The sequence below is a fragment of the Trachinotus anak genome, unplaced genomic scaffold, assembly GCF_046630095.1.
Source record: "Trachinotus anak isolate AG129_WGS33_773 ecotype Australia unplaced genomic scaffold, CSIRO_AGI_Tana_v1 ptg000026l, whole genome shotgun sequence".
Lineage (NCBI taxonomy): Eukaryota > Metazoa > Chordata > Actinopteri > Carangiformes > Carangidae > Trachinotus > Trachinotus anak.
Genome location: NW_027273877.1, coordinates 3,357,571 through 3,370,266, shown reverse-complemented (window position 1 = coordinate 3,370,266; position 12,696 = coordinate 3,357,571). Strand labels below are relative to the sequence as shown.

General features: G+C 40.9%; 2 protein-coding genes across 4 annotated transcripts in view; one reads left to right on the top strand and one right to left on the bottom strand.

Annotated features, from left to right (window-relative positions):
• Positions 1-12,696, bottom strand: part of LOC139609760 (epithelial cell-transforming sequence 2 oncogene-like) — a 75,812-nt gene that overhangs the window by 15,950 nt on the left and 47,166 nt on the right. The window lies entirely within an intron of this gene.
• filip1l (filamin A interacting protein 1-like) overlaps positions 1-12,696 on the top strand; it is a 63,963-nt gene that overhangs the window by 17,839 nt on the left and 33,428 nt on the right. For both annotated transcript variants that reach the window (XM_071464713.1, XM_071464714.1), the window contains exons 2-4: positions 4,646-4,973; positions 5,492-5,665; positions 5,789-5,967. In XM_071464713.1, coding sequence (XP_071320814.1) covers positions 4,659-4,973; positions 5,492-5,665; positions 5,789-5,967 — 668 coding nt within the window. In that variant the 5' untranslated portion in view covers positions 4,646-4,658. The remainder of the gene's footprint in view (positions 1-4,645; positions 4,974-5,491; positions 5,666-5,788; positions 5,968-12,696) is intronic.

Here is a 12,696-nt window from a genome sequence, read left to right as displayed (position 1 = left end):
ACTAATTAGATGCTAACACGCTGAGCAAAGATGGTAGTAAACAAGGTATATCTGCTTGTTTCTGGTTTAAAAACAAATGTTGCTTTGACTGTATGAGTGTGGTTGTGTCCACTTGGTACAGCCATTATCCTCCTGCACACATGTTATACATCCATATCTAAATGTATGCATACCTGACATGAAAAGTCATAGAGCCTGTTAAACCAAAAAAAAAAAAGACATTCATTAATTCTCCCTCTGCGTATAATTGTGCTTGTGCTCAAATGATTCTTTTCAGTGTGTTGCATTTATTGCCAAAACCAAACTAAGCAGCCAAGTTGGTTGCATAAGATCTGAGCACCTGTTAATCATAACATCACCTTCTGGCACTGATCCTGCTCACAAAATGAAAAATTACTGGATTTTATTCAAGCTGCTCTGACAGAAACTCCTGACACTGACTGGATGGGATTAGTAAGAGGACAAAGCATGGTTAAGTCATCTCTGGGCAGTTTTACACATGTCACACACTCGTTCAATCATGCTGTTATAGTCAATTACTACTTTAGCAGATGGAAATCATGATGCATTATTACTGCCTTAGAAGCACAGGTACAAACACGATAACTGCAGCCTGACTTCATGTGAAATAATGATGTTTATATCCATTCCTTCATTGGTGACAGATTCAGATATTTCTTATTTCATCTGATAAAAATGGCTCTGACGGGGTTATCTGAGGTCTCATGTCACAGATGATGGCCAATTAACCTTGTTTTGGCAGTTTTGTCTTCACACCTTCTCCAAGCTGATGATGCGGACAACACAACGCAGTCATGCAGGAAATATGTGCGCAGACGGTGTATATAAGCATTTTAAGAGCCTGTGTTTTTCGCCTCCTCCAGTGAAGGAAGGCCGAAAGGAAATTTCCAAATAGTCTCTTTTTTTTTACTGAGCTTTGATCTGGCACTGCTGCCAACGTCTATTTACAGCCTGTGTCTATTTAGATTTGGACTGTGTTGCTGTAAAACTGACAGCAGGTGATGGGATTTTGAATCTTAACACTTAATGAAAGAACGAGGGATTAACTCTGGTTTTATCATATCTCTGTAAGTGAATCTGCTGAAGTCTACTTGTTTTATTTTTTTTCTCACATTTGAAAAGTTTATTTTGGATATAAGTCTGTGAAAGCCTGTTATTCAAAGCTCATTATGTTCATCTAATAATTTCAGCACATTAAGTGTATTTTAGGCAGCGCTGATCTCATTCAAATCTTCAAAGGACAAATCCCTGAATGGAATCAGTACTTGTATAATGAAAGAAAGGTGTTTTCAGCAGTGTAACTGCAGTTCAACAGATTATTTTCACATCAGTCCGTGAACACAAATCAGTACAGTTCTGGACAGCTCTTTTGGACTTTTGCTCACCATTCCGGTGTTTCCAATTTTGACTGCATTTGCTCCAAGTTTCCAGTAACCAATAACGCAGTTCACAAAAATCAGGACCATCAGTCACCAGAGATACAACACTGATCTCAAAACTCATTTATACAAATCCCTGTAAGGGACTGATTTGGAGATACATCAGATCCAATGTGAAGCTATTTTCCCGTCCCCTCAGTGAACCTTTTTATGAACTATGTGATATATTTCTGATCCATCTTGGAGATTTTGCAGATACGTGATACTTGCACATGTAGGAATCCCAGCGGGGTTGCGTTACATGTCTGTGACCCTTGGATTTGTTGCACAATCTCAGCTCAAATCTGTATCCTCAAGCTTTGTATGCATGCTTGTGTTAGTGTGAGTGAGTGTGTGTTTGTTGCATCATGGGTTTGTAAATTTAACAAGGCTGCAGTTGTGCTAGAGAGACTAATAGCTGAGTTGATTATGTATCGAGAACATTAGAAAGGTTCTAGTGAAGCTCTGGGTAAGATCACAAACACCTTCCTTTAGATACTGTACAGAAAGGCATGCACATTACCTAAATCTGTACCAACACACACACACACACACACACACACACACACACACACACACACACACACACACACACACACACACACAAACATTTTGAGCAGTTCTGTCTATCGCCTGTAGCCCAGATCTCTGAGTAAGTCGATGTGGAGTCTGTCTTAGACTGCAGGGAATTACCTCAGCTCTGAATCATGTGGCGCCTTGCCTAGAGTGTGCACAATGCAATCACCCAGCCATCTTTCTTACTCATAAACTGTCAGAGGGCCTCACACAGAGGCTGGACACACATTGCAGGAGTGTCGAACACATTGTTTCTAAGCTCCAATTAGGTCGTCTCAGGCAAATTCAGTCGCTGTGGTGAGATTTTCATTTCTGTCTCAGCGGCAAATATTATTTTACAGTTCTAACTTTGTTTTCCTTGTTCTATTGGGCAGGCAGACAAATGAATACAGATGCATTATCAGCAAAAAAATAAAGTATTAAAATTAAAAGTTTGCATAGCAGGCATTCAGGAGAAATGTCTGTTGACACAGTTGCAGTGACATATATATATATTTAGTACTGGATTATTATTACTGAAAACTATATTGAATACTGTTTGGTAGTTTAATCTATGCATTTGATTTGTTTATTTCTCTGTTTTATTACATTTTATTTTGTACATAAAAACATTAAACTTAATAACTGTCAACAGAGTGAAGTAAGAAGTACAATTTTTACCTCTGAAAAGTAGTGGAGTAGAACAATAGAGTAGCATAAATAAATAGTTAGGTAGCAGTAGTTAAGTAGATGGAATTAAGTTTTACTGTGGCTCTGTGTATGAGAACCATGTAAATTGTAATGTAGTTGGCACATGGAAAACTAAATGAGACAGCAACTGGACAGATCAGAATATAAACTGAAAACAGATCTATCCTTGCAGTGAAACTCTTAAAAATGTTGTTGTTAAATATATTTTACAAATTCCTTTGATTTTATTTTTTGCTAATCCTCCTTTTTATATAAGCAAATATCAGTTTAACAATCAAAAATGTCTCTGTGGTCCGTACGGAGGTACTACTAAAGCCAAGCACAGAGAAAAGCGTGTCCAATCACCCATTTCTGAGGAAGTCTTAAATGTTAGAAAATTTTGCAATATATTATCAGGAATACACTATTGAAATTGACATCATTATTTTGTGTTGCACAATTACAAACAAGAAAAGTGAGTACACTGTTGTGAAATCTTGTCTTGAGCTGGAACAGCAACTCTCAAGCTCAATTAGCTGGAGACGTTTTGATGTGAGTTGAGCTGGATAGATGATGATGTAATGCCTTTGGGCAGATTATTCTCTCTCACATCAAACACTCAGAAATGAGTCCCAGCATGCTTTTGTTTCAGCTCTGGTTTGCCTTTTGGATATATTTACTTTAGCTGAACATAATGCTGAGAAAGTAATAAATTACTTGGCGAAGGAGCTTACAGTTCTTTTTCCTGTGAGTTTGCAGCTTACAACGTTCATCTATTTATCATAATTTGATTAATCATCGTCAGTGAGTTACTGAATGGCCCATTCATAAACCAGATGTTACAAAGACGCACTGTATACTCCAAACAGACCTTGGTAGGTAGCCATGATGCTTTTTATTCATAGCTCACTAAGTCATCTGTTACCCCTTTTTCCGATCACTCTCCAGGCCCAAACACATCAGACCACCTATCAACATCTGTAAAACAGACCAAGTAGGTACACAAGAAGACCACAGCTCTCCAGTGCCTTAATCCTCTGGCAGACTGATTTGGCAGCCTTTTTCTAGAAAAAAAAATATCACGTTGTGGGGAAATTCATCAGCCATAAATGATGGTCGACAGCTTTGGGCAATTCATTGCGACGGGACTGAAACGTTCTCGCACTGTCAAAGAATTTGTGGCATAATCATGCTCTGTGGCCGGTGGTACAATGTGGTGATGACGACTCTATTCCGCTGAGTGACTAATAATAATATTGAAGGCAATGACAACATGCTGCTGAGCTGCACAGATGACAAATGTGGAACTGGATGCAGGACGCAGGTCTAGTTTATGGTCTACTTACAGTATGATGACAGAACAGGTTATATCAGTCTGACATGCAATAAACAGACATTATGTTTAGACATGAACACTGTCCGAGGACGATGACGGCAAAGTCCAGACATTTCTACATCTATTATTCATGTACCTTGGATTTCTGTGCTCATTGTGTTGTTTGATGCAGTATTTTCTTATCTTCTGGGATTGACTAATGTGTAGAGTTTGTTTAAAGGCAGTCTCAGAAATGTAGAACATTAATGAATGAAAGAAGCATCCATATACACTGATGCACAAATCCTCTGGCCAGAAAATGTAAATTAAAACATGTCATCAGTCACAAAGTAATGCCCTCTTGCAATGCCCTAAACATTACAAATTGATTCCATATAACAGTTTAAAAGCATTTAAATCTTTCATTTTTTTCAAGTCCTTCTAAGTCAAGGTCATGGATTCAAATTTGGCACATTAGTATTCTGCTTGTTGTTTTTTTTTGTGACTAAATGCAAAGATAAATAATGAAAGATACACAAAGACACTTAGATACACACAATGACACATGGTGCAGAAAATGCATGTGCACATCTGCGTGCACGATTAAAAAAAAACATCCTTATCCTTTAATCCTCTGTTCATTCAGCAGGTAGAGGAACATGAGATCCCGCAGCAACAGTCTGGAGGACATAACCAAGGCCAAGCCAGTGCAGCAGCAGCAGGCCGACACACGCAAGCGATCAGCAGAGCGAGAGGAGCCCTCGGGAAGGGCCGAGCGCCGCAGCCGACACCGTGAGCCACCGGATGACACCGGCACCATTCAGAGGAATCATAAGACGGCCAAGAACAGTAACAGTGCCTGTGGAAGTAGCAGCGCCACTGGGGCTGCAAAGGGTGGTCGGAGGGAGAAGGCCAGGGACCTTTCCCGAGATGACCTCGTCTTTCTACTGAGCTTACTGGAGGGAGAGCTGCAGGTAATCTAAACTGTTGAGATGATGCAAAAGCAGCAAAATTGGATTTAGCCCTGGGAACATTTAGCCAGTAGAGCAGCAGACAGGCCTGCAGACATGGCACTGACCCCAGTCGGACATAGAGTCAGACACGGTGACTCTGTGGGCAGTTGGTAATCAAGATGGACTAAAATCTTGTGTTAATGGACAGCTAACAGCTGAGACCACTTCCTGTGATTCTGGATCCAGGAATCCCCTGGCAGTGTTGTTGTACAATATCAACAAGGCAACAAGGCTAGATACAGTGCACGAAACACAGAGCAGAGTAGAAATTTCTATTCCTTAGCACTGGACTTTGTTTTTTTCTGGATAATATACCGAATAACAAAAAAAGCATAATTAAAGAAATTAAATTAAGAAAGGTCTCCTGCAAACTTTAAAGCAGTGTAATCCTATTTGTGTCTTCATATTCTCACACAAATATACAATTTACAGTTCACAAAGTTGAATCTAACTAAGTTCACCTTCTTGTCCAACTGCAGGCCAGAGATGAGGTGATCACAGTGCTGAAGGCAGAGAAAATTGACTTGGCCCTGCTGGAGGCCAAATATGGTTTTGTCACCCCACAGAAGGTCCTACAGGCCCTGCAGAGAGACACCATTCAGGGCAAGTCTGACGACTTGCAGGAGGACATTTATGAGAAGCCCATGGTAGAGGTAACACCAACTCTCACTTATAATCAAAGAAAATAATTATTTAGTCTAAAGTGGCCTGAAAGACTGTGACTGAAACACAGCAGTCCAGATGTGACACAGGTTTTCTGCATCCTCCCTCCACAGCTGGATAAATTAGTGGAGAAGCAGAGGGAGACACACCGGCGGATGCTGGAGCAGCTGTTGATGGTGGAACAGGCACACAAACAGGCTCTGTTCAAGCTGGAGGACGAGAAGAGAAACCACGGAGAGTTCATGAAGAAGAGTGACGAGTTCACCAACTTGCTGGAGCAGGAGCGCGAGAGGTCAGTGTGTGTATGAGCACGGGGAAAGCTGCCAGGCTTCCAACAAGAAAAAACATAATCACAATCGTTGCTTCAGCTCTGCGGAGGGGTAAATGTATTTATCTTGGTTTCCTTGGAGGATATGGTGACATATGATTTGAAAGCAATTATGGAAAATCTCATTTTGGTTGCAGGAGATAACTGACAGTTTCTAAAGTCGAATATCAGATTTAAATGCTAATTTTGGATGCTCTTCAGCTAGAGCAAATTGCATGTGTTAACCTCCTGTTGCTTATGAGACAGACTAGACGAGCTCTGGAAATTAGGGTGTCAATGAGAATTACGCTTATGATTATGATTCCTGTTTTTCGAGGCTGTATCTGCTTCCTGAATTGAACCTAACAGCTTCTGTCTCATACTTAAAATGTAAAAGTAACAAAACACGTCTACAGACCAACCACAGTGACGTGCACTGCATGCTCCATTAAGATCCAACAGGCAGAGCAGTAAAAGCACAACTACGTAAAGTGACATTCACGTAACAGCACCACCACACACTTTAAAGTTCAATTCAGCCTCTAAGTGCAGTATCAAACTGAACCTAAAAATTACAGCTGATGCAGCTTTCTTATTTTAGCATGATCTGTCATTTCTAATTGCCTCACTGTCCCTGCGGTGGGGGTGTCGTTATGAGTCAATGTCAGCATGTTCTTCAGAGTTACAGGGCCTCTTGAACCAGTGCAAGAAGTGCGATCAGATTTTTGTCTTTTCCCATGATCTTGTGATGGAGGATAATAATAGTGGCCACTGAATAATGCTGAGACTTGAGTGCCTTGCTCAAGAGTAGTTTGTCAGCTAGTAAAAGAATGGTCCAACTCTGCCACTCAGCGCTGCCAGATTGTACATGTCTTAATAAACCTATGTAATGTTAGCATTAAATCAAAGTGTTCATCGGGATTACAGGGGAAAATCCACCCTAAAGAATTCCATTATTGTTTTTCCCATGACCGAGGGTAGGTCCTTTACTTTTATTATCACCTTTTATTGAACGACTCTGCACAAACCTGGAGCAAACTGAGAGTTTTTTCTGGAGATGATCCAGCGACCGAGCGAGCAAGTGGGAGGCAAGACTGTGTCGACAGATAATTTAGGTCTGAGCTTTAAGACACAAATAAGCTTTACATTTACAGCTCTACTTTATGGTAGCACTGAGGATATTTGTGAACCAGAGTGAAAAACCATATCCCTGGAAAACTATCATACAGCTACAATAAGTCTGCATTTCAGTGCCAGTGAAGGTCAGAGGCAGCAGCTCATAATGAAGGACACTTGACGAGCAGGTGTTTCATAATGTGCTATTATGTCATAATTCTCCAAACTGTCCTTGTTCATAGACATATATTAGAATAGCTTTAGATAGAATTGCTTGCGCTGTTTTTATTACACTGACCTAAGACCACAAACAGATTTTTAGCCATGCTAGGATTTAGCTCAAAGCATCGCTGAGCCTACACATAGCCTCACAGAGCCGCTGGCATGGCTGTAAACCCCTTCTGTACTACAACAGGAATCCTGGTAACACTTAAATGAATCATGCATGGTTATATTTCATAGTACTTGATAATATAAGAGCCCTGATAACAGACTAAAGCATGCTGTGTCTCTTCATGCAGCAAATTGCAAACAGCCTCATCACGGCCATAATTCCATCTGTGTCATATTATGAGGCATTATACTGTAAATGTGCCGGATTACGAGACATTACGACCATTTGAGATTATTGTACAGGCATGTTGCAGAAGTCTTAACGCCCCCAATGGTGAAACCATGATCCATAAAACGCTGTAATGTGAGATGAAGCTGGGTTGAATTATTTGGAAGTGCTGTTTAACGTTGCCGGCAAAGACAGAGACGGCTGGAGGCCTGAGGAGGAAACACGTCCTACTGATTTCTTCTGTAAATGTCACATAGAGAGCTGTTACTGGGCAGTGCTCTGTTTACTGCTTCCTCAGCAATATCACATATCACACACACACACACACAGGGTATGCGCACGAATCCAGGAACTCACCTACAACACACACAGACAGACTCACGGCCATAAAACACACACATGCACCCTCAGCAATCAATTTCAAAAAGGAAACACAGCTGGAGGTCGGCCCCCTGACCTATTTGGGACAATCACATCATTGCACTTCAGCTGTAGCAGAGTGTTTGAGTTGGACCAGAAGATGGTGTGACGACGATCTGTGCTTTGTCACTGAGCATGTCAGGAAGAACGGCCTGCCATGAAAAATAGGCCTATGTCCAGGGCCGAGCTAATTACTGCGTGAGAAAAGGCAAAAGATTTATACGACTTAGAGGAGAAGAAAAAAAAAGAGAAAAGAAAAAAAAAACTACCCCAACGGCTCTGAGAAGCATCAATCACACTGCATGTTCAACAAGATGCCAGATTACCATGGAAATAGTTGATGAGGGTGTATTTTTTCAGTCTTGGGTTTGCCAGTGGACTTCAGGGTTAGCGCATGTGCATAGACGCAAGTAAAAATGTGTGTGGGGTGGTGTTCAACATCTGCTGTTGTCATCTGTTTTCAGTGGCTGGATGCAGCCTTGTTTATGTAGCTGAGTGCTCTGTTACAGTCGTGGATGTGAGCGTGTGTGAAGCTGTTAGGTAAAAGTGTGTGTTTGGAGGTGTCCTCTTACCTCATTCCCTCCCTAAGTTGTTTGTCCAGACAATCCTCACATGAGACATTATATTTTTCAGTGCCGCCACATGGACAATTATGTGCTACATTATATGGCACTGCTGTGAATGTACATGTGAGGACTTAAGACAGTGTTCCTATCTTAGCCTGAACAGTGGGTGTTACACCTGGTTGTCAAGATTATTTAAAAGTAGTTTTTGCTGCACAGTTTTTTGGATTTATTACAACTTCGTCAACAACAATGTGTTATACAGACCTGGGTGTCAGGAAAGCTGATTTTTATGGATTATGTGTGGGACCGTTTCTTGGTTGGATGCAGTGGAGTTTTCTTGTCACTGTTAGGTCGTCAGGAACCAGCTGACACTTCAGGAACTCACTGCACTGGGCCATAAATAACACATAGTGTGTGTTAAGTTTTAACACTCAACACACAGTGTGCAATATAAGGTGTTAATTATTTTGATTTTTATTTAGAGGTGCTGCTAGAAGGGTTTTGTTACCTTTGGACAGAGCCAGATTAGCAGTGATATCCCTGTGTTCCCAGATCTCAACCATCACTTTTGAAGGTACAAGGTTATTATAACTGATAGAGCTGATGGCTAACATGACAAAACTGGACCTGAGTTGAAATCCAATAAACTTGAGTTATACAGCAGTCAAAAAAATTGGGGATGTCCTCTGCACTGTTAAAACATCCGGTAACAAGACGTAGAGAAGAAGTATTTCTGTCATATAACAGTCCGCTGACTCTCTAAAGATGTTGAGGTAGACATGTCATCAAGGCTGCCTCAAGCAGGGAGAAACAGAGAATCCCTGGGGATCTTGAGTAAACGACATTTTAGTCCTTCGCCCAAGCACAAAACCCAGAGTTTGTTCAGCGGCTTCTGTTCTGTTCTGCACTGTTTCCAAAACATTATTACAGAGGGCTAGAAAAATGGCAAACCCCTAAAAGCTTTGACTTCTAAAAGGAAAAGCCACTTATCACTTGTCTGAGGAGAGCTGAAACAGCTCTCTGTGTTTTGACATGTACAGTAAGAGAGGCACCACGTTGCACCAGGAGTCACTATTGTTGTGTGATGCATTTTAGCTGGATGTAATCATTTCCGTTTACTGGGCCCTGGAAAACAGCAAGTTGTGACTGCATCCTATAATGTGCAGCAGGGATTGGACATCTTTCTTCCCTTTCTTTCTTGCACACACTCCTGCGCCACACATTCATAAAATCCTCTTCTCCTGCTGCCTTTTATTATTTTGATCTTTTTTCATAGCAGGAAGCCTCTGACTGCTAACTGACCTCCTCCCTGGAAGTCCTAAAAAGCATGTAAATCTGGGCAGGGGGTTGGGGATGAACCTGGTTCCCCTCTGATTAATTGTCGATTGAGCAGGCGTCCATGAGTGATGACCTCATCGCGCGCCGGGTACTGCAGGAGCAGCAGGGGTGTGAGAGCGAGAGCGGCATCCTAACCATCAACAGATGTTACTTTAAACATGACTTCAGCTCACAGACACACACACACACACACACTGCATACAGCTACGCCGCAGCAGGCCTTTTGCTCGCCTTTGTTCTTTTGTAAGGAACTGAAGGGCAGGGAGCGAATTTTATGGCCATCTGTATCCTTTGGTTTCATGCATAGCGTAAAAAAACTTAAATCCAAGCTCATGTTTGGAACAAACTGTTACATACATGTTGTCATGTGATGCACTGAACCCAGTATGGAAATATGAACCACGAGTCAAACCCCCCAATTCATCCTTTTATCTTTGCCATTTAAAGCTACACCGGCCAACTTCACATGTTGACGTCTCCAGATGACAGAAACCGGTCTGAAACATGACCTCTGAATACCTAGAACTCTTATGATGTAATGTCATGTTTACCAAGCCAGCTGGTCTGGGATCATTTTATACCAAAGGGAGAAAACAGGCAAAATGTCTTGTGTTACTGAGTCCCGGTTTTTGTTGGATGAATTTCTCACTTGCTGCTGTTTAGTTTGGTTTTTCATTATGTTTTTAATCTTCTAATGTTTCTTTTTGTGGGTGATCAAGCATACGTTCCTGCTGCCAGAGTTTAATTTGGCAGCTGCTCATCACAAATACTGCTGCAAAATAATAAACAGAAAAAACACATTATTAAAGGTGAAAAGTGCCCTGAATTAGACACTTTTGACCACTGACTAAAACTTACTTAAAGGTCAGATTCACATGTCTTTTTCAAGTCTGTCTACAATCTGGTTTGGAGATTTGGTTGCTGTTATACAGGCTCACTTAAAGAGACAATAAATAATAAATATCAACAAACTTAAGTACAGAAATGCCAATTGCAGGATTTCTTTTAAACTCTAAAATATTGCTATTGGTATCAACATAAAAACATAAAGCATCAGCAGAGTGTCAGCAAAAATCAAATATTGATCAACCTGTGCAGAAGTGTAGAATTTGGTATTTTGTCCATCTCCTGCATATAATAATGTATCCGCTGCTTGATCTGAAACTGGGCGATGTTCAGTAGTCTGTGGGTGTTGGATGTCATTCAATTTCAGTAACATTTCAAGTCTCACACTATTCAGATGTGTGTACTTTCCCATGACAATCTTGAAATTGTAATTTTCTGTCCTCTATTAGTCATTATTCTTGCACAATGGATGCAGGCCTTTATGAGGAAGTTGTGTGAGGGGAAAACAGCTCGCAGACAATAAGCAAAAAGTGTGCGTGTAAAAGTGTGTTGATGTATTTTCCAGGCACAGTCAGTGATAATCTTTTAAGCTTTTTAATACAGATAAAAAACAACAGTAGCTGCAACCATGACACCACATGACCTTCCTCCTGCTCTTAATGATTTGCAGGACGCACAGTATATGTTCATGCCATCTGGTTGACTTAACTGCAGCGGTGGTGACATCACTCATGTGGATCTGATCGAGAACATTCTTCAGCGATGCCCTCATCATCGCTGAGATGCTTATTATCCAGACCTGCCCTGTTCTTTGAAAAAGAACACAGCACTTTGAATTTTTTTTTACGATCTGGGATTTTTGGTTATTAATGATCGCTCTTCCTGCCTCTGCAAGTTCACCTGAGAGGCAGGCCGTGAACTTTGCAGGAAAAAAAAATTAAAGTTAGACAGTGTTTTGTACAAATGACAGCATACTCTAGGAAGTTGTCAAGCAGCTGTTGCACTGTATATTCACATATTCCACTGCATGCATGAGCAGGATCTGTCTACACCTATATGTTGTTAAGATATTATCAGTACTCCTAAAACTGTGGGTGAGGAGACAGAAATCTGCATCATTCATCAACTGAAGCTGACATGTGATTGCTGAGCTCTTAGTGAAAGCTCTTACGTCTTTCCTGACTCTGAGGACACCTGTATTCATCCCAAAAATGTTTCAGCTTCGTGCATATTACACATTCCTGCTCAAAGCCAGATGGAGGTTTTGATGTGATAAATGTGAGGATGAGATACAGTATGTGATAACAGAAATTATCTGGTCAGTTTTAAACTATGAGATACTTTAGGCTTTGTGGAAAAATACATTATATCTTGTTTATGATATGCTGGTGCTGGGAAGTACACATCTGTAGAATGTGTTTTTTGAAGCTCTGTGTCAAACATTTCCTTTTATGGGAGGGAGAGCTATTCCTCAAACTGACTACTGTACAGTATATGACGTTATTCAAATATTTGCAGTTGTGCTCTTTGAAGCCCCACCAGCGAGCCCCCATGTTGAGGTCAGGAATCACACAACTATGACACATTCAGCGACACCCTCTAAACACACACATGACATGCAGTCACCCCTTTACAATCTTTCAAAACACACTCTGCCTTGTCTCCAAATACGTCACCGCATCTCTGGGCTTCATTTCCTCGAAAATCAGGAGCAAATGGGTTTAGCTTGAGAGTTCTCAGCACTTTGCTTGGTAAAACTTTATGGGAATGTCCTCTAGTTTCTTCGACAAATCTACACCCAAATACTGAATTTATGGATGAATTAAGTCCAGACAGAGAAGAGCAGTACAGAGGGAAACAAAGACT